This window comes from Pan troglodytes, chromosome 2, assembly GCF_028858775.2.
Source record: "Pan troglodytes isolate AG18354 chromosome 2, NHGRI_mPanTro3-v2.0_pri, whole genome shotgun sequence".
Lineage (NCBI taxonomy): Eukaryota > Metazoa > Chordata > Mammalia > Primates > Hominidae > Pan > Pan troglodytes.
Genome location: NC_086015.1, coordinates 45,965,574 through 45,992,035, shown reverse-complemented (window position 1 = coordinate 45,992,035; position 26,462 = coordinate 45,965,574). Strand labels below are relative to the sequence as shown.

General features: G+C 44.1%; 1 protein-coding gene and 2 pseudogenes across 18 annotated transcripts in view; 1 reads left to right on the top strand and 2 right to left on the bottom strand.

Moving 5' to 3' along the window:
* Positions 1 to 1,943: 1,943 nt before the first annotated feature.
* Positions 1,944 to 3,077, bottom strand: LOC100608913 (gem-associated protein 2-like; annotated as a pseudogene).
* Positions 3,078 to 17,678: 14,601 nt separating this feature from the next.
* Positions 17,679 to 26,462, top strand: part of ULK4 (unc-51 like kinase 4) — a 714,793-nt gene continuing 706,009 nt past the window's right edge. For 7 of the 18 annotated variants that reach the window (XR_010155166.1, XR_010155167.1, XM_063805611.1 and 4 more), the window contains exons 1-2: positions 17,679 to 18,135; positions 25,349 to 25,534. Coding sequence is in view for 11 of the 18 variants with exons in the window: in XM_054680561.2 (XP_054536536.1) it covers positions 25,397 to 25,534 (138 nt within the window). In the remaining 7 variants the exon portion in view is untranslated. Of the gene's footprint in view, positions 18,226 to 18,456; positions 18,590 to 21,434; positions 21,556 to 25,348; positions 25,535 to 26,462 lie in introns of all 18 variants that reach the window. The other 11 variants (XM_063805610.1, XM_063805609.1, XM_054680566.2 and 8 more) reach the window with 9 other exon arrangements.
* LOC736025 (large ribosomal subunit protein eL36-like) lies at positions 24,285 to 24,745 on the bottom strand (annotated as a pseudogene).

Below are 26,462 nucleotides of genomic sequence, written 5' to 3'. Positions count from 1 at the left end.
AGCCTGGGCGACAGAGCGAGACTCCAACCCTGGTTACAAGCCAGACTTGAATTTTGCTTCCTTTGCTCTCCTCTTCCTAAGAGCACTTCCTCTATAAATCACATGCACAGGAATCCTTCTCTCAGGTTCTAGTTTTAGGCAATTGAACCTAAGACAATAATAGGGTTTGGATCTGTGTCCCTACCAAATCTCATGTTAAAATCTAATCCCTGCTTAACTATGGGGAGACATAAAACAAGAAAACAGAAAAAACAAACAAACAAAAGACATGTAATCCCTACTATTGAAGGTGGGGCCTGGTGGGAGGTGCTTGAATCATGGGGGCCTATCCCTCATGAATGACTTAGCCCCATTCCCTTGGTGATGAGTGAGTGAGTTTTTGTGAGATCTGGTTTCATAAAAGCGTGTGGCACCTCCTCATCAACTCTCTCTCCCTTGCTCCTGCTCTGCCGTGTGAGATACCTGCTCCCCCTTCATCTTCTACCACACTTGTAAGCTTCCTGAGGCCTTCCCAGAAGCAGATGCTGGCACTATGCTTCCTGTACAGCCTGTAGAACTGTGAGCCAATTAAACCTCTTTCTTATATATTATGCAGCCTCAGATATTTATTTTTAGTAATGCAAGAACGGCCTAACACAGTGAGTAACAGTCCAAATATAAGAAGATTCAGCCAGGCACAGTGGCTCACACCTGTAATTCCAGCACTTTGGGAGGCCAAGGCGGGTAGATTACTTGAGGCCAAGAATTTGAGACCAGCCTGGCCAACATGGTGAAACCCCGTCTTTACTAAAAATAGAAAAAATTAGCCAGGTGTGATGATGAGCGCCTGTAATCCCAGATACTCTGGAGGCTGAGGCAGGAGAATCAGTTTAACCCAGGAGGCAGAGGTTGCAGTGAGCCAAAATCTTGCCACTGCACTCCAGCCTGGGTGACAGAGCAAAACTACATCACAAAAAAAAACAAAAATTTAAAAAAAGAAGATTTATGTTCTGACTGCCCAAATTGAGAAACATCTAGAATGCCTATCTTTATTACAAAAGAAAACAGAATGTGGCTGGGTGCGGTGGCTCATGCCTGTAATCCCAGTACTTTGGAAGGCCGAGGTGGGTGGATCACGAGGAGATGGAGACCATCCTGGCTGACATGGTGAAACCCCGTCTCTACTAAAAAATACAAAAATTTAGCCAGGTGTGGTGGCTGGCGCCTGTAGTCCCAGCTACTCAGGAGACTGAGGCAGGAGAATGGCGTGAACCCTGGGAGGCGGAGCTTGCAGTGAACCGAGATCGCGCCACTGCACTGCAGCCTGGGCGACAGAGCGAGACTCCTTCTCAAAAAAAACAAAAAAGAAAAGAAAACAGAATGCATACCCGCAATGACTGACTACATATCCTACTCCAGGGACTGTTTCTGTATTTTCAGGACGTTCCAGGAGGGTGGATCTTTTTTTTTTTTTTTTTTTTTAATTTTGGGACAGGGTCTTGCTATGTTGCTCAGGCTGGTCTCAAACTCTTGAGCTCGGGCAATTCTTCTGCCTCAGCCTCCCAAAGTGCTGAGATTAAGAGTGTGAGCCACCACACCCAGCCAATCCTATCTTTTTTTTTTAATGCTTGATTAATTTTATTGCTGTGAACGCATTTGTTATTTACTCTAGATTATTTTAATTCTGATGCTAAGGCCATCCATTGTCTTTTGTTAAGAGTCAAACAAAATTTTAGTAACCAAAACATATTTTCAATAAAATTTTATATGTACATATGTAGATAAACAACAAAACAGTACCAATAACCTATGTAAGATTTCATCATACAATTTCTATGCAAGCTGCTTGATTACAGAAAACTGTTCAAACTGTTCATCAAAAACTGGGGGGTGATTTTTCATTGATATTTCAGACGTTCAATCAATACAACCTATATTCTGAGTATCAACCTGAACAGCACAGGTTAAGATGTGAACTCCTGACATCGTGTTGAAGTTGTGTTGCAATCTGCACTTGAATTGGCATTGCATTTCCTCAGAGTTAAGGTGCCTTCGTGAGAAATATCTTCTATTCCTGAGAGATCACTACATAAAGATGGCTCATCAGCTAAATCACATTGGTCAAAATACCTGCTAAGCAAGCAAACTAATAAATTCAAAGCAGGAACCTTCTCATCATCTTTGCTCTCCCCTAAGAGCCTCACTTCAGAACACCTTGCAAGCTGCCGAATCAATGAATGAGCCTGAGGTAATAAAGGCTTTTCCAGACAAGTCAATAAAGCATAAAGCATCTTCCTTGTGCAGAATCTACTCCGGGACTTTCAACTGTGGCTGATCCAACAGCCCCATCAGCACATAACTTTTCACCCAGAGAAAATTTCTTCCAGCCTTCTTCATCTTCAGATTTTGGCATAGTCACATTACTATCCAACTGTTGTGATTTCCAGTGACTTCTATGTTTGTTCACATTCTGTCGAACAGTTGAAAACAGTGCCACTTGTTGCTGTTGCCACCGAAGTGTTGGGGAATAACCTTCAGTGGCTGGTTGGCATCCTGAAAGAAAAATATTAACACTTTGCTTCCTTTTCAACTTCCTTTTTTTTTTTTTTTTTTTGAGACGGAGTTTGGCTCTTGTTGCCCAGGCTGGAGTGCAATGGCACAATCTCAGCTCACTGCAACCTCCACCTCCCAGGTTCAAGCAATTGTCCTGCCTCAGCCTCCCGAGAAGCTGGGATTACAGGTGCACACCACCATGGCAGGCTAATTTTTTGTATTTTTAGTAGAGATGGGGTTTCACCATGTTGGCCAGGCTGGTCTCAAACTCCTGACCTCGTGATCTGCCCACCTCGGCCTCCCAAAGTGCTGGGATTACAGGCATGAGCCACTGCTCCCGGCCTTGCTTTTCAATTCTTTGGGTCAATTTGTGCTACCACAACATCTGGACATTGAGCTGCTTGGATCTGGACCCACCTCAGGCATTCCTGAGGGGTCCTCAGGGGTACTGAGGGATCAAAACCTTCCATCAAGTTGCAGAGCTCTACCGGCAATAGCCAAGGCATCAACTCTTCCATTGCAGACTCCGCTGGTATCCAAACCATGGTTTTCAAACCACCCGATCCTATCTTTTTGATCACTGATTTAGATTCAGGCTAATATAGTGTCCAACACATAGTAGATCCTCAATATATATTTGTTGAATAAAGGGATGGAGAATACATAGGAATCCTTACATTCTACTTTTAATTTTTTCTTTCTTTTTTTTTTTTTAAGACAGACTCTGGCTCTGTTGCTCAGGCCAGAGTGCAGTTGCACGATCTCAGTTCATTGCAACCTCCACCTCCTGGGTTCAAGCGATTCTCTTGCCTCAGCCTCCTAAGTAGCTGGGATTAAAGGCATGCGCCACCACGCCCAGCTAATTTTTGTATTTTTAGTAGAGCCTGGGTTTCACCAAGCTGACAACGCTGGTCTTGAATTGCTGACCTCAGGTGATCTGCCCAAAGTGCTGGGATTACAAGTGTGAGCCACTGTGCCTGGCCAGATTCTGCTTTTAAATTGATGTGGATTCCAGAGAGTACTGATGGAAGACTTTTTCTCTAATCATAACCTGATTTTCTCCACCCATAGCCAGGCCATTAGAGCAGCTCAGTGCCTCAGTTATTCAACTCTAAATGACTCCTCATTACACACACTACACTGTCTTGTCTTAACCATTTCCCCCTTTTATGTCTTCATTATCATCTCTGTCCCCTCATTCTCTGCGGATAATTTTTCTTCCTTCTTTGTTATAAAAATTTAAAACAAAATTATTAAGAACCATCTCCAACTAGTGCAAAAATAGAGCTCCATGGAGCAAAATTAATAAGCTAGAAACAGACCTTAATGCATATATCAAAAAGTCGGTCTATAATGAGGAAGGCATCACAAGTTTCTGAGGAAAGGGAGAATTTTAGTGCTGGGATAATTGGCTAAGTATTCTAAGGGGTAATAAAGTTATGTCCTAATTTCCCAATGTTCACCAAAATAAATTCCAGATGGATTAAATAATCTTATGTAAAAATTGAAAGAATAAAAGTAGAAAAATAAGCAAATATCTACTCTCCAAATGAAAAATGCCATTCTAAGCTTAATAATTTTTTTTTTTTTTTAGACAGTGTCTTGCTGTGTTGCCCAGGCTGGAGTGCAGTGGCACAATCTCAGCTCACTGCAACCTCTGTCTCCCGGGCTCAAGGAATCCTCCTGCCTCAGCCTGTTGAGTAACTGGACTATAGGCTTGCACCAACACACCCGGGTTTTTCTTTGTATTTTTGGTAGAGATGGGCTTTTGCTATATTGCCCAGGCTGGTCTCGAACTCCTGAGCTCAAGCGATCTGCCCACCTCAGCCTCTCAAAGTGCTGGGATTAGAGGCACAAGCCACTGTGCCTGACCAATAATAATGTTTTTAAAGCCACAGAGGAAATGTTAAACTGTTGGCACCACCCTATCACATAGGAATTTATCCTCAGACAAAAAACCTGACATGCTTGCCAAGATTGATGTATAAGAATGTTGTTTTCAGTGTTAACTCTGTACCAGGAAAGAGGAAAGGAAACTAGCTTTTATTCTGGACAAGGAGAGAGCACCTCTCCCTTGTCCTATTGGAGATTGTTCAGGGAGGCTGACCTAATAGTTTGGCCTGAATTTGTAAGAGAAAACTTTAAATTATAATAATCTGCAAATTCTTTGAATTGCTAAAGGTAAATATCAGGGATGGGAGACATTTGTTTAGGAAAACTCTTTAATGATGTTTGCAGATAACAGATTAGGTCAGTTTCATCTAGAGGGAAGTGATTAATAGACATTTCAAATGCTGCCCCAGACTACATAATAGGACTTATAAATAATTTTTCCCTGAAGACAAGGAAGAAAGAGGGGGAAGTCCAAGACTGGGTAGAAGAGGTGAGAAGGGAAAATAGAAAGAGCTTCAGGCAGAGCCCTAGGTTACCTGTGAGTGTGAGGCATCACGCTTACATGTATATATATGTGTATACCTATATACATATACAAATGTATATGCAAACAGTTCTTTTAAAAGAACTATTGAAGAAAATCAGAATATATGTATTCATATGTGTATAATGCATATATGTGTATATATATGTACACATTTACATATCTGTAATGTATAGGTATATACACATATATACACATGTATACATTATAGATATTTTATTTATTACATGTGTATATACACACATATGATTGTATACACACATATATAATTTTAAAATAAGCATTTAAATCATATGATGTACAGGCCGAGTGTGGTGGCTCACACCTGTAATCCCAGCATTTTGGGAGACCAAGGCAGGCAGATCACTTGAGGTCAGCAGTTGGAGACAAGCCTGACTAACATGGTAAAACTCCGTATCTACTAAAAAATACAAAAATTAGCCAGGTGTGGGTGGTGCGTGCTTGTAGTCCCAACTACTTGGGAGGCTGCAGCAGGAGAATCACTTGAACCCGGGAGGTGGAGGTTGCAGTGACCCGAGATCATACCACTTCCTAGAAGTGGAATTGCTGGATTGAATGGGGATGTGCATTTGCCATTTTCATGAATACTGCCAAATTGCTCTCCCATCAGCACTGTGCAAGTGCCTGCTTTCTACTACCCTTACCATCACCATGTTTAATACTCAGTTTTAAGTTGTTTTCTTTCTATGCTGCAACTTCTCTCTGTTATTGCCACACATTCAGTAAAAGTATGTGTCACAGAGTAACATGGGCTTTGGGGAATGAAGAAGGAGAAGGAAAGTACTTTTAAAGGTGCTGTTGAAGAAGATCAGAACATGCCATCCCAAAACATGCCACTTAGACATATCGACTATTTTGAACTGAAGGCAACTGAGAGACAGCTGATTTCAGGGTCATGCTTGTTAATACTTGGATGAGAGAAACAGCAGATGCAGGAAGTGTTCCCTAACCTCCTCTTTCTACCTAAAAGGAGGGCATAAATTTCCTGCCAGAAAGGTACCCTCTCTGCACCAGGAAAAAGAGAACATTCTTATCAATGGTGGTGGGGAATTGACACCAACATGAATCTGTTGAAACAAACCTTACTAAAATAATACATCTGGCTGGGTGCAGTGGCTCATACCTGTAATCCCAACACTTTAGGAGGCTGAGATGGGTTGATCACTTGAGGCTAGGAGTTCAGGACCACCCTGGTCAACATGGGGAAACCCGATCTCTACCAAAAATACAGAAATTATTCAGGTGTGGTGGCACACATGTGTAGGTCCAGCTACTCGAGAAGCTGAGGCAGGAGAATTGCTTGAACCCGGGAGGCGGAGGTTGCAGGGAGCTCAGATTATGCCACTGCACTCCAGTCTGTGTGACAGAGTGAGACTGCCCCCTAGCTCAAATCTCTTTTTCCATTGCCTCTTCATGTTTCTACATTTTATTGCTCTTTGTTAAAATGATATATAAGCCCCTGGGTCTAGTCATTTATTTGAGTCTTCCTTTCTTTTCTACGAAGGCCTCCATGTGCACATAAAATTTAGAATATTATCAAACAAAATTTGTATGCTTTTCTCCTGTTAATCTGTCTTTGGTCAGTGAAAGTCACAGGTCTCAGTCACAGAACTTATAAGAATAGAGGAAAAAAAGGCCCCCTTCTACACTGTCAAATGTGTGAGGGGAAGCAGGGTCAGATGAGACTAGCATGTGCTAGAGATAAGATGATGAGAAGGAAGCAAGACTTAAGGAATTTGTTGTGAGAAAAGACCAAAAAATATTATTTCCCTGAAAATCCAGTCTACTCTGGAGTTGCCAAGTATGTGCAATGGATGCTGGAATCATTAATATGGTTATTAAAGGAAAAAGACATCCCAGAAGGCCACAGATTTTAAGGACTCTTAGGTTGTTATTATAAGGGTGAAAATCTCCCATCCAAGAGGGAGACAGTGTCTGGCTCTTCCAGTGTATTCACTAATACACTAGTGCTGGAAGAATTATCGTGCTACTTCCCAGGTCTGCCAGAGTAAAGGGGAGCATCAGTCTTGAAGCTCCCAGCCTCCAGTTTCTGTCTCTAGGAGAATCCATTCCCTGAGTTGGTAATCTGAGAGTGGAGCACACGATATCCTAAAGAGGACTGGAGACCCCATGACATCATAGCCAGCTTTACAACCTGGAAGAGCACCATGGAAACCATCTCCTGCCTTCTAAATTTATGCCCCTGGCTAGTGGATTTTTGCCTTCTATTTCATTAATTTCTGCTTTTATCTTTGGTAATGCTTTTCTTCCGTTTCCACTGTGATCATTTTTGTTGTTATTTTTCTTTTTCTCTTTTTCTTTTTTTTTGTTTTTGTTTGTTTGTTTGTTTGTTTTTGAGATGGAGTCTCACTCTGTTGCCTAGGCTGGAGTGCAGTGGCATTATCTCGGCTCACTGCAACCTCCGCCTCCTAGGTTCAAGTGATTCTCTTGCCTCAGCCTCCAGAGTAGCTGGGATCACAGGCACCTGCAACCACACCTAGCTAATTTTTATATTTTTAGTAGAGAGATGGTTTCAGCATGTTGGCCAGGCTGGTCTCCAACTCCTGACCTCAAGTGATCTGCCGCCTCAGCCTTCCAAAGTGTTGGGATTACAGGCGTGAGCGACCGCTTCCAGCCTTGTTGTTATTTTTCTAAGCTCACTGTCTTGAAACTAAATCCAATATGTAATTGGCAAATTCATAACCATAATGAGCAACTTCAAAACACCTTTCTCAGGAACTGACAGAGTAAGAAGGACAATGTCACATAAAAAGAGGGTTTAGAAGATTTGTGCATGTCAGTTAATAAGCTTGAAAATATGCATATGATATTTGGAACTCAACAAATAAGAAATACTCCTTCTTTCCAAACTCTTGTGGTACATTAAAAAAAATAGTAGCCATTCGTTAGACCACAAAGAGAATTTCAGTAAATTCCAAAACCCAAATAACATATAGGCTAATAACAAAATCTATTTGACTGCCAATTAAAAAAAAAAAAAGACTTTTAAATGTCTTGATCAAAAATAAAACGTGGCCGGGTGTGGTGGCTCATGCCTGTAATCCCAGCACTTTGGGAGGCCAAGGCGGGCAGATAGCGAGGTCAGGAGTTTGAGACCAGCCTGGCCAAGGTGGTGAAACCCCGTCTCTACTAAAAATACAAAAATTAGCTGGGTGTGGTGGGCGCTTGTAATCCCAGCTACTTGGGAGGCTGAGGCAGGAGAATCACTTGAACCCGGGAGGCGGAGGTTGCGGTAAGCCGAGATCGTGCTATTGCACTTCCGCCTGGGCAACAAGAGTGAAACTTCATCTAAAATAAAATAAAATAAAATAAAATAAAATAAAATAAAATAAAATAAAATGCAAGCTCTGGTAAACAAGAATTTGGTAAAAAGTAAAATAAAAATATGCAAACTATGGGTACCATGCCTTTTCACTTGCTCTTGGTGATATTAATTATAATTGTTAAAGTTTTTCACTTGCTTTCTTCGTTGATTTTTTAGTTATCTGAGTTACTGGTTTGCTTATTTTAATGGCTTTCATGTTAGAGTCTTTCCTCACATATCTTGATATTTCTCTCTTTTTTTATTTTTTCTTGAGACGGAGTTTCACTCTTGTTGCCCAGGCTGGAGTGCAATGGGGCGATCTCGGCTCACTGCAACCTCTGCCTTCTGGGTTCCAGCGATTCTCCTGCCTCAGCCTCCTGAGTAGCTGGGATTACAGGCATACGCCATCATTCCTGGCTAATTTTGGATTTTTAGTAGAGACAGGGTTTCACCATGCTGGCCAGGCTGGTCTTGAACTCTCAACCTCAGGTGATCTGCCTGCCTTGGCCTCCCAAAGTGCTGGGATTACAGACATGAGCTACCATGCCCAGCCACATATCTTGATATTTCTGACTATGTGTTCACATATATAATAGTAAGGCACTAAAAGGCTCATTCAGTGTTTGCTGCACATTTGGGGGGTTTATTGACTGGTAAACTTCATTTTATGATGATGAGGTAGTGAATTTTTTTTTAAATGACTTCTAGAAGCATAGTTTGTTTTTTTTTGTTTGCTTGTTTGGTTTTTTGAGACGGAGTTTCGCTCTTGTTGCCCAGGCTGGAGTGCAATGGCGCGATCTCGGCTCACCGCAAACTCTGCCTCTCGGGTTCAAGCAATTCTCCTGCCTCAGCCTCCCAAGTAGCTGGGATTATGGGCATGTGCCACCACACCTGGCTAATTTTGTATTTTTTGTAGAGACGGGGTTTCTCCATGTTGGTCAGGCTGGTCTTGAACTCCCGACCTCAGGTGATCAGCCCGCCTTTGCCTCCCAAAGTGCTGGGATTACACGCATGAGCCACTGTGCCCAGTCCTGTTTTTTTTGTTTGTTTGTTTTTGTTTTATTTTTAAATTAGGAAACGTGGCTGGATGCTGTGGAGGCTCAAGCCTGTAATCCCAGCACTTTGGGAGGCCTAGGCGGGTGAATCACTTGAGCTCATGAATTCAAGAACAGACTGGGCAACATGGCAAAAACCCATCTCTCCAAAAAATATAAAAATTAGCTGGGCATCGTGGCATACACCGGTAGTCCCAGCTATTTGGGACACTGAGATGGAAGGATCACTTGAGCACAGGAGGCAGAGGTTGCAGCCAGCTGAGATCACGCCATGCACTCCAGCCTGGTCGACAGAGCCAGACCTTGTCTCAAAAAAACAAAACAAAACAAAACAAAAAATAGGAAATATTCTCTTTTGCCAGATGTCAGTATTTCTTGTACAAGTCTCTTTCTCACTAAATAATATTACAATTTTTAATTGAAGATTAGAAGACTAATTGCCATTATGTTTGCAGGAAAGGGGGCTAAGGAAAGGCTCTGTGGTTCAAAAGGCAGATTTTCACTCATTCTCCACTGTCCCAAGCCTTTTGTTCATATTGTTTAGAAAGTATTTCCGTGTTTTACCTTGAAGGCAAATGTTACTACATGGAGAAACTTGCCTTGGGTGATGAGGTCTGCTGGTATTAAAGGTGGAATTCTTTTCATCCATTAACAAGATGAGGATAAATGCTCCAGGACTAACATGTTAGTGGCTGAGTTGCAGTTGCTATGAATCCTCTGTCTAAAGTCAAGTGCTTTTTCTGTGTTCCAAAAAATGCTTCAGAACTTCCACCTAATGATGGTTCCCTTGCTTGTTCTTAAGTGCCCTTATGGTTTCAATCCCAATTCAGTCATTTTAGTGAGCTTTTAGGAGTCTTTGTGGTAAATTCACGTGTTCAGTTCTTCACCTTGAATCTTAAGTCTACACATTATTTCGTGAGGACAATTGTAGCCTTTCCCAAGTGTCTTATTTTTGTTCCCTTCTAAGTAGAGGTGGAGAGTCTGTCTTAGGGGCCACCCTGAGCACCTGTGAAGTCCTTTAGAGCCTTCAAAATAAGTATTCTTTGTTCTAACTGCTCTCCAGTATTCAAGTGGATTTTCTTAATTTGTTTTCCTTTTCCCTCATTTATTTTTTCTATAATGAAATAATGTCATTTGCAGCCACATGGATGGAACCGGAGGCCATTATTTTGTGTGAAATAAGCCAGGCACAAAAACACAAATAATTCATGCTCTCACTTATATGTGGAAGCTAAAAACATTGATCACATGGAGGGACGAAGTGAAAAGATAAACTACAGAGACTGGGAAAGGTGAGTGGGAGGAGAGGGGATAATGAAGTAAAGTGTGTTAAATTGTACAAAAATATAATAAGATAGAAGGAAGAAATTCAATGTTTAATAGCAGAGTAGGGTGACAATACTTAACAAAAAGATATGGAACTTGAGTGATGGACACCCTAAATACCCTGACTTGATCACTATGAATTATATATGTGTAACACAATTTCACACTTAACCCATGAATTTGTAGAAATAAAATAATTTAAAACTAAACATGATAAAACATTTTTTTCTCCTTTTTAGGTGCCTTTAGAACTTGAGGGTAAAGCATACTTCAGATAATAAACATTTTTGGGTGTGGTGGCTCATGCCTGTAATCCTAGCATTTTGGGAGTCCGAGACGGTAGGATTGCTTGAGACCAGGTTGGGCAACATAGTGAGACCCCAGGCCCCATCTACACACACATACACAATTAGCCGGGCATGGTGGTGTGCATCTGGAGTCCTAGCTACTAGGGAGGCTGACGTGGGAGAATCTCTTGAGCCCAGGAGTCTGAGGCTACAGTAAGCTATTATCATGCCACTGCACTGTAGCCTAGGCAACAAAAGGAGGCCCTGTCTCTAAAAAAGAAATTTAGGCCAGGCACAGTGGCTCATGCCTGTAATGCCAACATTTTGGGAGGCCGAGGCAGGCGGTTCACCTGAGGTCAGGAGTCCAGCCTGGTCAACATGGTGAAACCCCGTCTCTACTAAAAAATACAAAAATTAGCTGGGTGTGGTGGCAGACAGCTGTAATCCCAGCTACTCAGGAGGCTGAGGCAGGAGAATCACTTGAACCCGGGAGGTGGAGGTTGTGGTGAGCCAAGATCATGCCACTGTACTCCAGCCTGGGAGACTCCATCACAAAAAGAAAAGAAATTTAAAAAGGAACTTTGTATTTTGCTAACTTAAATGCATTATTATTATTCTTATACTTCTTTGTACGAATAAAATATTTTTTTCTCTCCTGCAATATCTAATGCAATGCTTTGCCTAAAAAAGAAAGTTTCTTTCTTTTTCTTTTCTTTCTTTCTTTTTTTTTTGAGCGTCTTGTTCTGTTGCCCAGGCTGGAGTGCAGTGGCACGATCTATGCTCACTGCAACCTCTGCCTCCCAGGTTCAAGAGATCCTCCTGCCTCAGCCTCCTGAGTAGCTAGGATTATAGGCACCTGCCACCACGCCTGGCTAATTTTTGTATTTTAAGTAGAGACAGGGTTTCACCATGTTGGCCAGGCTGATCTTCAACTCCTGACCTCAGTTGATTCACCTGCCTCGGCTTCCCAAAGTGCTGGGATTACAGGCATGAGACACCGCGCCCGGCCTTAAAAAAAAGGAAGTTTCTATGTGCTTGAATGAAGAGTTTTTTGTTTTTAATTTTTTTTGAGACAAGGTCTCACTCTGTCGCCCAGGCTGGAGGGCAGTGGTGCGATCACAGCTCACTGCAGCCTTGATCTTCTAGGCTCAGGTGATCCTCTCACCTCAGCCTCCCAAAGTACCGGGATTACAGGTGTGACCCACTGGGTCTGGCAAGAGGTTCTTTATGATCATCTAGAAGTGAGGAAGATGAGACATTAGTTGTTTCTGGGAGGAAGAATTTGCCCAAATAAACTCCGCATTGATATTTTCCATGTCAGATTCACTCTTACCAATTATAATGAGAATGAAAATCTAAAATTGAGATGAAAGCAAAGGTCACTCTGAAAGCACTTAGGAATTTAAGCAATTCAAAACCTGGCATTTCAGCTCTCAGTCCTACTTAAGAATCTAAATAGCACTCAGCTGTTTTATACTTTTTGAAATTTAACTAATGTCTGTCAAGGTCTAATCTTCGGACCAGTAGCGGTCACTGAGTAGGTAGGGTCCATGCTTTCTGTGGTTTGTCTTTTTTTTTTTTTTTGAGATAGAGTCTCACTCTGTCACCCAGGCTGGAGTGCAGTGGCGTGATCTCAGCTGACTGCAAGCTCTGCCTCCTAGGGTCACACCATTCTCCTGCCTCAGCCTCCCGAGGAGCTGGGACTACAGGCACCCGCCACCATGCCCAGCTAATTTTTTGTATTTTTAGTAGAGATGGGGTTTCACCATGTTAGCCAGGATGGTCTCGATCTCCTGACCTCATGATCCGCCCGCCTTGGCCTCCCAAAGTGCTGGGATTACAGGTGTGAACCACCGCGCCCAGCCTCTCTGGTTTGTCTTTTGTGATACTGTCTTAAAATGGTCCATGCTTTCTCTAGTTTGTCTTTTGTGATATTGTCTTAAAATTATCTATAGCAGGAGTTCTTAAACTTTTCTGAGTCATTGGCACCTTTGAGAATCTGACCAAACTCACAAACCCTCTAGCCAGAAAAAAATGCACATGCATACAAAAATTTAATTGTCTTTGTAGGTTCACGTATTGCCTGGAAGTGTTACCAGAAAGGGGTCCCAATTCAGACCCCAAAAGAGGGTTCTTGGATCGCAAGCAAGAAAGAATTCGAGGTGAATCCATAGAGTAAAGCGAAAGTAAGTTCATTAAGAAAGTAAAGGAATAAAAGAATGGCTACTCCATAGGCAGAGCAGCAGCTTGGGCTGCTGGACTGATAATTGCCCGCCCTTCCTTCCTTCCTTCCTTCCTTCCTTCCTTCCTTCCTTCCTTCCTTCCTTTTTTTTTTGAGGCAGAGTATCACTCTGTCATCCAGGCTGGAGTGCTGTGGTGCCATCTTGGCTCACTGCAACCTCAGCCCCCCACCCAGTCTGGGTTCAAGCAATTCTCCCACCTCAGCTTCCCAAGTAGCTGAGATTACAGGTGCATGCCACCATGCCCGGCTAATTTTTGTATTTTTAGTCGAGACGGAGTTTCACCATTTTGGCCATTCTGGTCTTAAACTCCTGATCTCAAGTGATCTGCCCGCCTTGGCCTCTCAAAGTCCTGGGATTACAGGCGTCAGCCACCATGCCTAGCCTATTTCTTGATATATGCTATACAAGGGGTGGATTATTCCTAAATTTTCCGCAAAAGGGGTGGGCAATTCCCAGAACTGAGGGTACCTCCCGCTTCTAGACCATATAGGGTAACTTCCTGATGTTGCCATGGCATTTGTGGGAGTGTCTCTTATCATGCTAATGCATTTAATTAGCATATAATGGGCAGTGAGGATGACCAGAGGCCACTTTTGTCACCATCTTGGTTTTGGTGGGTTTTGGCTGGCTTCTTTACTGCAACCTGTTTTATCAGCAAGGTCTTTTGACCTGTAGCTTGTGCCGACCTCCTCTCTCAGCCCGTGATTAAGAATGTCTATCCACCTGGGAATGCAGCCCAGAAGGTCTCAGCCTTATTTTACCCAGCCCCTATTGGAGATGGAGTCACTCTGGTTCGCATTTCTCTGACAGAAGCATCCAAGGAACTTCGGCTAAGAAGACCCAGGTATCTGATATTGCTTCTGACATGAACTTTTAGGTTATTTATAAAAACTCAGAATAAACAAAATATTTCAAAGTTTTAATCTTCATTAATTTGACAGTAGTCCATGAGGAAACGTTTTCCCTACCAAACCTGTTAAATACACAGAACTGACAATAATGGATGCTGAGACTCTTGAGAAGGCAGGAAGGGTCAGAAGTAAAAGGAGATGTGATTTACCTGAGATCAGAACAGTTTTTCTAGATGGTTGTTTGAAAAGTGTGGTGCTCAACTTGCAACATTGACATCACCTGGTAAGTTGATAGAAATGCAAAATTTTAGGCCCCATTGAGATACAGAATCAGAAGTTTTGTAGGTGGAGCCAGAAATCTGTGTTTTAACAAGAGCTCCAGGTGATTCTGATGGTAAAGTTTGCAAACCACTTTTGCATTGAAGGATGCTGAAGAGGGGAGTTGGTTCATTTTCTCACCTCTGGATGATCATAAAGAATCTGTCAGCCGGGCGCGGTGGCTCATGCCTGTAATCTCAGCACTTTGGGAGGCCGAGGCGGGCAGATCACCTGAGGTCGGGAGTTCAAGACCAGCCTGACTAACATGGAGAAACCCCTGTCTCTAGAGTGTAGCTAGGTTAGCACTCTAGCCTGCGCAACAAGAGCTAAACTCTGTCTCCAAAAAAAAAGAATCTCTCATTCAAGCACATAGAAACTTCCTTCTTTAGGCAAAGCATTGCATTAAATGCTGCAGAAAAGAAATTTATTTTTTACTTCATACAAAGAGGCATTAAATAATAACAATGCATGTAAAGTTAGCAAAAAATAAAATTTCTTTTTAAATTTCCTTTTTACAGACAGGATTTTGCGCTGTTGCTCAGGCTGGAGTACAGGCTCCAGTGTATCTGGTGGTTGAAACTTGCAAGTGTGGAGCTTTGAAAGCCGTAAGTGATGGTTGACAAAAAGAGTTAAACTCTGTAAAATATTTAAAGAGATTTATTCTGAGCCAAATCTGAGTGACCATGGCTCGAGGCACAGTCTCAAGAGGCCCTAGGAACATATGGCTAATGTCTCAGGTGTCCGTGTGAAGAGACCACCAAACAGGCTTCGTGTGAGCAACAAGGCTGTTTATTTCACCTGGGTGCAGGTGGGCTGAGTTTGCAAAGACAGTCAGCAGCGGGTGGTGGGATTATCGTCAGTTCTTATAGGTTTTGGGATAGGCGGTGGAGTCAGGAACAATGTTTTGCGGGCAGGGGGTGGATCTCACAAAGTACATTTTCAAGGGTGGGGAGAATTACAAAGAACCTTCTTAAGGGTGGGGGAGATTACAAAGTAAATTGATCAGGTAGGGTGGGGCAGAAACAAATCACAATGGTGGAATGTCATCAGTTAAGGCTATTTTCACATCTTTTGTGGATCTTCAGTTGCTTCATGCCATCTGGATGTATACGTGCAGGTCACAGGGGATATGATGGCTTAGCTTAGGCTCAGAGGCCTGACAGCTAAGGTGACTGAGCTGCAGCTTGGTTTTACATGTTTTACGGAGAAATAAGACATCAATCAATACATGACATAAGGTATTGGTTGGGTCAGGAAAGGTGGGACAACTCGAAGCTGGAAAGAGCTTCTACATCATAGGGTGGATTTAATAGGTGATTGGTGTTATGCCACGACTACGCCAATTGTCAGGTTCCAGCCCCCAGCTGAGGTCCAAGGGGAGTGGGTGGATGGGCGAATAGCTGAAAGAACACAAGTGAGGGTTGGGGCCGTGTAGGCAAGTGAAATGTAGTTTTATTCAGCGGCTGTGTCATCAGCAGCTTAATCACACTAGCTTTCTCACACTGTCCACCTTTATCTCGGCTGTCTGTTCTGGCTCTGTGGCTCCTGTTGCCCCCATGCCTGCAGCTGCACACCCTGGCCTGCAAAGCCAGCTCTGTCAGGGTCAGCAGCTTAACTCTCCCTCTGGGCACAAGCTGGTTCCTGGCTCGGCTCCCCTCTGCCCACCTTAAGGGCAACCGCTCTCCCTTAGAGGGGTTAGTAGCATTACTCTGGGCACCAGTGCACGAACCGGGTCGTGCCGTGCTGAACTCAGACCTGGGCACAGTGTCAGCAGGGCAGTTATACCTTCTACAGACAATAGTGGCTCAGATCCAAGTATGAACTTACATAAACGGGTTATATAACAAGTGGAATATGCGCCTGTGTCCTAAACTCGCTGAGCCACTCTGGCCCGGATGTCCACCTTGGCCTATTCCTTGACCAAAGCACATCCATATACCCTACAATTGGCAATTGGTTAAAAGAGTTATTATATAAAGACCTGGAGCCAATAGAAGGCAGTGTCTGGGTTGAGATAAGAGGGTGCAGAGACCAGGGTTCTTGTTCTGCAGATGAAGCCTCTATGTAGCAGGTTTCAGAGAGAATAGATTGTAAATGTTTCTTATCAGACTTAAAACAGGTGTCAGGTTCTCAGTTAATTCTCTCCAGCATCAGGGAAAAGACCTGGAAAGACAAGGGGATTCTTTACAGAATGTAGATTCCCCCCAGAAGAGATAGCTCTGCAAGGCCATTTCAAAATATGTCAAATAAATATATTTGGCCAGGCACGGTGGCTCACACCTGTAATCCCAGCACTTTGGGAGGCCAAGGTGGGTGGATCACCTGAGGTCAGGAGTTCAAGATGAGCTTGGCCAACACGGTGAAACCCTGTCTCTACTAAAAATACAAAAATTAGCTGGTGTGGTGGCACACGCCTGTAATCCCAGCTACTTGGGAGGCTGAGGCAGGAGAATCACTTGAACCCAGGAGGTGGAGGTTGCAGTTGAGCCGAGATTGCGCCACTGCCCTCTAGCCTGTGTGATGCAGCGAGACTGTCTCAAAAAAAAAAAAAAAAAATATATATATATATGTATATGAGTATATATGTATACATGAGAGTATATGTGTGTGTGTGTTTGTGTATGTGTGTGTATATATATATCAGGATAAAATACTTCAATGTCTTTTGGGGCTTGCTGCCATGTTGGTATCTTATTGCTGCAAAAAAGTCTGTTTTGTCAGTCTTAAGGTCTCTGTTTAATGTTAACGCTGGTCAGCTGTGCCTGTATTCCAACGGGAGGAGGGTATAATGAGGCCTGTCCCACCCCATCTTCCCATCACGGCCTGAGCTAGTTCTTCACGTTAACTTTGGCGTGCCTTTGGCCCAGAGGAGGGGTCCACTCAGTTGGTAGGGGGGCTTGGAACTTTTATTTTTAGTTTACACAATCAACCTGAGATCAGAGTGTCTCATCTGTTTCCTCCATCTCCAAAAAGGAAGGTAATTCACAGCCTTCTCTTTTCTAAATGGTGAGGACCCCGGGGCCCCTGCTTCTGAGCCGTTGGTTATCCAGACTATGCCACCATGTCCACCTGAGCTCCCAGAAGAAGCCAGAAAGAAAAGAATGGAAGGAAACAGAAGGACAGTGGGAACGGGAAGAGAAGAAATGACGAGGTCTCAGTTCTCCACACTCTAGCCTCAGCACCCACTTAAGATTGAAGAGTAGTCCCTCACGGGCTCCCACTTCGGACTCTAGCCAATAGGAACTGAGACTCTTAACCAATCAGCGCTTTGCGTTTTTCCGGCGTTCTGCGTGCTGCCATGGAGATGGAATGAGCAAATCCAAACATAGAGGGATGGTGGGCCGACCACTATGACTGTTACTCCAGCACTTCCCGCCCCAGTCTCTGGCCTGTGGGCTCGTCCAAAGGCAGGGCGTGATGCCCTTTGGGTGGAGGGAGGGGCCCTCGTGGTCTCTCACTTCCGGGCCCCAGCCAACAGGAACGGAAACTGCACAGCCAGTCAGCTTCCTGAGCTTCTTCCGGCGTTCTGTGTGCTGCCGTGGAAACCGTATGGACGAATCCAAACCTGGAGGGGCGTCGCCTCCGTAAGGCTGGTCGGCTTCTTCCGCGCGTTCCGCTTTGCTTCTCTGCTTTCTCCCCCATTCTTGGGCCTGTGGACCTGTCCTGAGGCAGAGGCCGAGATGCGCGCAACCGCGGGAGCAGCCAAGTGGACTGGACTCTTTTCTTGACTGAGCTACCAGGTGCGTGGCAGTGGCGGTTTTAGTAGCTACGGGTCTGAGTTCGTGTCTGCCTAAGCGGTCGCGGAAGAGAGCGCAGGCCTGCCGGGGCAGGTGGGTGGTGGCGCCTGGCCGCCCTCTCTCCTTCTGCTAGTGGACCCCGTACCCCCTGCGCTCCCCTGCTTTGCGCTCGTGTTAAAAAAAAAACCGCCCGTTTTTATCCGGGCGTTAGTTAAGGGCACACGGGACGCCTCTTCTAGGACCTGGGTGCAGCGGGGAGAGAGAGTGCTTGTGTGTTTCGGCTTGGGAGATGTGCTTTATGGACGCCATCTCTTAACTCCCCAGAGCGGACCGCGTCTTCACCGCCCTGCAGCGCTTCTTAGGCTCCCAGCCGGCCTCGCGGACTGATGCCTACGGACGTAGCGAGGCCGCGAAAGCCGCCGATTCGCCCGCCGCGAGTTGCCTGGGGAGCGGGGGGGTGAGTGACTACGTAGCGCCCCTGAGTCTGTGATAATTGAGTCTGTGAAGTGCGGCGAGGAGGAGCACCTATGGAGTGCTTAGTGTGGCGCGCGCCATCGGTTACATCTCGGGGTTGATTTGGCTGGCAGTTCGCAGAGTTGAGCGCATCCCAGTCACCCCAGGGCGTGTAGTAACACAGAAGGCCAGGCCCTACCGCCGTAGTGTATGATTCCGTAAATTTGGGGCAGGGCCGATAACTTTTTCTTTTGTATTAAGTCCCAGGTGATGCTCATGCTTCTGGTGCGGGAGTCATGATTGTGCTGAAAGTGGGCACCTGTGCGCTCTTATCACCTGGTCGCTCTCAGCGTTCCTTGAATGTAGGACCTGCCCCCGACTCTTAAATGCCTCATTTGCACCTGTATGTGATTTGCTCTGCCTTCTGGCTTCTTAGATGCTTCTTAGGTGAACTTGTGAATTAAGAGAGACTTCCTTAGGAGCACTACAGGTTAAGAGACTAAACTGTGGTTTCTGGGAAAGCACACTCGAGTGAGAAAACCATGAAGAAACCTAAGGAAGTGATGACTACGAAAGTCAGGGGGTGGTTACTTTTGGGGATCAGGAGGGGTGGTGATTGAGACAGGCTCACAGAGGGGCTGCTTGTGTGGCTGGCAAAGTCCTATTTCCTGACTTTGGGTGGTGATTAGAAGGATGTCCCTCTTTAGTAATTCATTAAACTATGTATTCTGTGGAGTTTTCTGTACTTGTGTTTTATTTTATAATTAAGAGGTTACAGCTCTAAAGATGAATATTAGGAAGTCTGTAATGGGGAACGTGTTTGGACTGAGTCAAAGAATCTTAAAGTCATGGAATTTCAACTATTAATAAGTTATTGAAAGATAACTTAGTGCCAGGCGCGGTGGCTCACACCTGTAATCCTAGCACTTTGGAAGGCCGAGGCAGGCGGATCACTTGAGGCCAGGAGTTCTAGACCAGCCTGGGCAACATAGCGAAACTCCATATCTACCAAAAACACAAAAAATTAACTGGGTGTGGTGGTGTGCCAGAGGCTGAGGTAGCTACTCTGGAGGCTGAGGCACGAGAATCGTTTGAATCCTGGAGGTGGAGGTTGTAGTGAGCCTAGATCTTGCCCCTGCACACCAGCCTGGGCCACTGAGTGAGACCCTGTCCAAAAAAAAAAAAAAAAAGAAAATCATTTGATCCAATTCTTATTTTACTCTAAGGAAACAGCCTTAGAGAGGAGAAATGCTTGAAAGTAACAAACCACCCTATCTAAGCAGATTTATAACTAATATGTTTTGTTAATTTCAGACTGAAATTGTCCACATGTGACTCGATGGTCAGATGTGACTAAAGATTAAGGAAATGAATTTGGCCTAAATCAAATTCAAAATTTCAAGATGGGCTGGATGGTGGCTTGCACCTGTAATTCCAGAATTTAGGGAGGCTGAGGCAGGAGGATTGCTTGAACCCAGGGGTTCAAGACCTAGCCTCCCTTAAAAAAAAAAAATCAAGATTTTACTTAATTTTTTCCCTTGTAGCCTAAAACCTTATTTTCAAGAAATCAGTTATACATACTGTATGAAAACTTATTTTATCATCTTATCCTGAGATATCCTAATGTAGACAATTTGTGAACACTTAAGGTTTCTGATTATATTTTTTCTGGCTTAGTAACTTCCCATCTTAACATACTGTCAGTTTAATCTTATTTTGGTTATAATACATACCATATAGCTGGGACTGCAGGCATGCACCACCATGCCAGGCTATTTTATTTGTGTAGAGTCGGGATCTCACCATGTTGCCCAGGCTGGTCTTGAACTCTTGGCTTCAGACAATCCTGCCTCCACCTCCGAAAGCGTTGGGATTACAGACATGAGGCACTGTGCTAGGCCAGGATTGGTTCTTTTTAATGAATGGGTTTTAGAACGAAGAGGGATGTAAAAAGGACTTAGGGAAACCGTCATTAAAAGAAAGATACTAACCAGTGCCTTTTTGTTTTTAATTAATTAATTATTATTATTTTTTGATATGGAGTCTCTTGTCACCCAGGCTGGAGTGCAGTGGCGCAATCGGCTCACTGCAACCTGTGCCTCCCGGGTTCAAGCCATTCTCTTGCTTCAGCCTCCGGAATAGCTGGGATTACAGGCGCCCGCCACCATGCCTGGCTAATTTTTTTTTTTTTTGAGATGGAATCTCGTTCTGTTCCTCAGGCTGGAGTGCAGTGGCGCGATCTTGGCTCACTGCAGCCTCCGCCTCCCGGGTGCAAGCAATTCTCTGCCTCAGCCTCCCGAGTAGGTGGGACTACAGGCGCGTGCCACCATGCCTGGCTAATTTTTTGTATTTTTAGTAGAGATGGGGTTTCACTGTGTTAGCCAGGATGGTCTTGATCTCCTGACCTCAGGTGATCCACCCTCCTCGGCCCCCCAAAGTGCTGGGATTACAGGCGTGAGCCACTGCACCTGGCCTAATTTTTGTATTTTTAGTAGAGATGGGGTTTCGCCATGTTGGCCAGGCTGGTCTTGAACTCCTGACTTCAGGTGACCTACCTGCCTTGGCCTCCCAAATTGCTGGGATTATAGACGTGAGTCATTGCACCCTGCCCATAAATAAAAGTTTTAATGGAACTCAGCCATATCCATCCCTTTGCTTATTGTCTCTGGTTGCTTTTGTAGTTCAAGAGCAAAGGTGAGTAGCTGTGACAGAAACCATAAGGTCTGTAAAATCTAAAATGTTTACCCCCTAACATTTTGTAGAAAAAAGTTTTCCTCTCCTAGAACAATCTTGGATTTTTTTTTGATCTGTAAAATGAGTTTTCTTAATTTTTTTTTTTTTTGAGACAGTTTCGCCCTTGTCACCCAGGCTGGAGTGCAATGGTGCAATCTCAGTTCACTGCAACCTCCCTCTGCCTTCTGGGTTCAAGCCATTCGCCTGCCTCACCTTCTTGAGTAGCTGGGATTACAGGTGCGCGCCACCATTCCTGGATAATTTTTTTTTTTTTTGTATTTTTAGTAGAGATGGGGTTTCACCATGTTGGCCAGCCTGGTCCTGAACTTGTGACCTCAGGCGATCCGTCCGACTCGACCTCCCAAAGTGCTGGGATTACAGGTGTGAGCCACCGCATCTGGCCAATATATTCACCAGTTTTGTTATTAATTTTTGAAGTCTTAAAAAATTTTTAATTGTGGTAAAATACACATAAAATTTACCATCTTAACCCTTTTTAAGGGTACAAGTTTAGTAGAGCTTAAGAACAGTTACATTGTTGTGCACCAGTCTCTAAAACTTCATTTTTGCAAAAGCAAAATATATTACATTTTGCTTATCCATGTATCAGCGGACACAAGTTGCTTCCATGTTTTAACTGTTGTGAATAATGCTGCTGTGAATATGTGGGGTACAAATATCTCTGAGACCCTGCTTTTAATTCTTTAATATACCCATATTGAGGTATGATCTACCAGTAATTGTATGTATTTGAGGTGTACAAGGTTTTTTTTTTTTTTTGAGAAAGGGTCTCACTTCGTTGCCCAGGCTAGAGTGCAGTGGTGAGATCTTGGCTCACTGCAACCTCTGCCTCCCGGGTTCAAGCTATCCTCCTGCCTCAGTCTCCCAAGTAGCTGGGACTACATGCACAGGCTACCACTGCTGGCTAATTTTTTAAAATTTTTAAATATCTTGTAGAGATGATGTGTTGCCATGTTTCCCAGGTTGGTGTCAAACTCCCGGCGTCAATTGAACCTCCCTCCTTGGCCTCCCAAAGTGGTGGAATTACAGGCATGAGCTACTGAGTTCAGCCCAATGTGCTTTTTTAATTTTTAATTTTTTTTTTTTTTCTGAGACATGGTCTCACCCTGTTGTCCAGGCTGGAGTACCATGGTGCAGTTGTAGCTCACTGCAGCCTCAATCTCCTGGGCTCAAGCAGTTCTTTTGTCTTGGCCTCCCAAAGGGGTGAGATTATAGGTGCGAGCAACCGTGCCTGGCCAATGTGCTGTTTTGATATGTAGATATGTTGTGAATTTCTGGAAGGTTTAATATAGTCTAACATATCTTTCCAAAGAGATGCCAGGTTATGAAGGATTGATTTTTTTTTTTTTTTTGAGTGGTGCTCTGTCTCCCAGGCTGGAGTACAGTGGCACCATCTTAGCTCACTGCAACCTCTGCCTCCTGCGTTCAAGTGATTCTCCTACCTTCAGCCTCCCGAGTAGCTGGGATTACAAGCGTGTGCCACCATGCCTGGCTAATTTTTGTATTTTTAGTAGAGATAGGATTTTGCCATGTTGGTCAGGCTGGTCTCAAACTCCTGACCTCAGGCGATCAGCCCACCTCGGCCTCCCAAAGTGCTGGGATTACAGGCGTGAGCCACTGCACCCAGCCTGAAAGAATGATTTTAATGAATTACTTAGATTAAATTGTCATATATTGTTTATGACTAATTCCACTTTAACTGAAATTCTAAATAAGATGTAGTCTGATAAGAGTTTATATCAAGTCCTTATTTACTTATGAAAACTAAAGAGTTATGTTGGCCAAGAAAACGAACTCATTTAACTACTTATACCTTAGGTGAAGGATGAAGTCCTTGGTTAAAACAACAACAACATCACTTGATTTAGAGCAGGGGTTGGCAAACTTTTTTTAATAAAGGGACAAATAGTAAATATTTTAGGGTTTGTGCAGGCTGTAGAGTCAACTCTGTCATAGGCAATATATAGCAGTTTGAAAGCAGCCATAAGCAATATATAAATGAATGGGTGTGGCTATGTTCCAATTAAACTTTATTTACAAAAGCAGGCAGCACACCCAATTTGGCCTATGAGCCAGTAGTATTAATGATATTTGGATTGACTCCTGCAGTCTAGGGATTACATAGAAATATCATTCCATATTTGTTTATACTGTATTTTCACTTGTTTTCTCTTTTACTTCTCATAATTAATAAGGTCTAGGTGGGGCATATGTTTCTCTTTTGCTTCTCAAAATTTATAAGGTTTAGGTGGGGCATACCAGTCAAGACCAGTAGAGGGTCTTGACCGCAAGTTGTCCAGGTTCTTGGCATTTTGAGCAAAGAATTGGACAAAATGCCCAGCAAAGCAAGGAAAGAATGAAGCAACAAAAGCATGAAAGCAGGGATTTATTGAAAACGAAAGTACACTCCACAGTGTGGGAGCCACCTGAGCAGCACTGGAGGGCAGGGATACAGATACCCGGTCCAAATACCCCCTAGAGGTTTCCCACTTTCCTCTTCACGCTCACCTCCAGTAAAACAAGTGGTGGCCTGCAATCGGTCTATTGGTTGCAGTCAGCCAATTTCATTGATTCCATTTCATTCATTCGTTCATTCCATTCTCTGCAACCAGTCAGATGCTAAGGTGAAGTTACAAAGTTGCAAACCAAGACTACGCCCCAGTCAGTCTGATTGGTTGCGGTCAGTTAATTTCCCATCTGCTGCATAGAAAAGGTGGGGGATTTGCAAAGGGAATAGCCTCTGGTCCTTTTGTTACTTAGGCGTGGAAAGTTAGGGTTTTCCTTTCAATTTAGTTACAGGAAGTCAGTGTGAAACAACCTTAGGTTCCCTGCCTCCAGACCCTGTTCTCCTGCCTCATATATATTATCCCACTGTGCAGATGTTGTTTTCCCTTGTACCAGGTTTCCATTGTAACGGAGAAAGTAAGATATGGAGACACATTGGATAAAATCTAATTCATACCCTGATTTTGTTACCGTTTTTCGAAATAGCTGTTATTTTCACTTTTTTTTTTTTTTTTTCTGTGAAGGTTTTATGGATAGGGTATGGGGCCTCAGTCCTTCTTTGTGGCCACTTTCTTCATGGCGGGCAGGGCGTTGCTTAGCTCTTCTCTCTTCATCTTGGTGCGGACGTGTCCCCCACTCTCTTCTTGATGAACTTGAGGGCCGTTTGTCCTTGGAAACCTTGAGCAACTCCATGGCGCGCCAGCTCGTAGGGAGTAAAGCCATACATCTTTGGGATAATGTCCCGCACGAACTTGGTGTGCTTGGTCAGTTGCCCACTTTGGCGGTGGCTGGGCCAGGCTTGCTCCCATTTTTGGTAACTCTGTGGCCCTCATCGAGGCCCACGGCCACAGGGTCGCGCAGAGCCATGGCTGCTGGTCTCCAATGGCGGCAGCGGCTGAAGGGCCGACCGCACGGAATGCCGGGATATCTACCCGCCCTAGAGGCACGGGCAGCCACTGTGTTTTTAAAACATCTTGTTGATGGGAACTTGAATATTGGTTTGTGAATATTTATTGATTTTTGAGTTGGAGTCTCTCCTTGTCGCCCTGGTTGGAGTGCAGTGGTGCGATCTCGGCTCACTGCAGCCTCCGCCTCCCGGGTTCAAGCGATTCCCCTGCCTCAGCCTCCCGCGTAGCTGGGATTACAGGCGTGCATCACAACACCTGGCCAATTTTTGTATTTTTAGTAGAGACAGGGTTCACCATGTTGGCCAGGCTGGTCTCAAACTCCTGACCTCAGGTGATCCCCCTGCCTCGGCCTCCCAAAGTGCTGGGATTACAGGCGTGAGCCACCGCGCCGGCTGTGAAGTTTTATTTATTTGCCCCGTAGTTTCGTTCATCCTGCAAAAATATCAGCATTAGTATTTAACATTTGTAAGTGAATTTTCTGAATTTGTCGATTTGCTAGATTTTTTACACATATAATATCCTAGGCTAATTATCCTAGGCTAATTAATTATGCAACTAACTTGCATTTATCAATGTCATTTTTGTTTACTTTTTAGGAGCTAGAGATGCTGTTATTCTATCGTATGTGAGAAGTCGGCCCAGAGATGGAAAACTTTATTCTGTATGAGGAGATCGGAAGAGGAAGCAAGACTATTGTCTATAAAGGGCGACGGAAGGGAACAATCAATTTTGTAGCCATTCTTTGTACTGATAAGTGCAAAAGGCCTGAAATAACCAACTGGGTAAGTCAGTGTATTTCCATTGGCATGGGGAAAGAGAGAGCTACAATAGGTAGAAGGGGGTAGCATTTTCACAGTAGTCATTTAATTTGATATATCAAATGCCACATTTTCAGTCTGGAGTGGATGACCTTCATCTGTTCAGTGCCAAGAGTCCTGAATAATGAGTAATAAACATATCCAAGTAATGACTAACTTAATTTTCTTTTTTGTTTCTTTTTTTTGGGGGTGGTTATAAATTGGGGAAACTATACTCTTTTTTTTTTTTTTCTTTCCCTTAGAAACAGGGTCTCTCTCTGTTGCCCAGACTGGAGTGCACTGGGCTCACTACAGCCTCAACTTCCTGGGCTCAGATGATCCTCCCACCTCAGTCTCCAGAGTAGCTGGGACTACAGGCACATACCACCACGCCTGGCTAATTTTTTGTATTTTTCTTTTTCTTTTTTTTTTTTTTAAAACGGAGTCTCGCTCTGTCGCCCAGGGTAGAGTGCAGTGGCACGGTCTCAGCTTCACTGCACTCTGCCTCCCGGGTTCACGCCATTCTCCTGCTTCAGCCTCCTGAGTAGCTGTAGTGGTGCCCGCCACCACACCCAGCTAATTTTTGTATTTTTAGTAAAGACGGGGTTTCACTGTGTTAGCCAGGATGGTCTCGATCTCCTGACCTTGTGATCCGCCCACCTTGGCCTCCCAAAGTGCTGGGATTACAGGTGTGAGCCACCGCGCCCGGCCAATTTTTTGTATTTTTCATGGAGTCGGGGTTTGGCTATGTTGCCCAGGCTGGTCTCGAACTCCTGAGCTCAAGCAGTCTGCCTGCCTCAGCCTCCCGAAGTGTTGGGATTACAGGCAGGAGCCACTGAGCCCAGCCTGGAAACTATATTCTATATTAGATAATTTACTTTTTGAATTTGGTGTATTTAGGAAACAAGCAGGT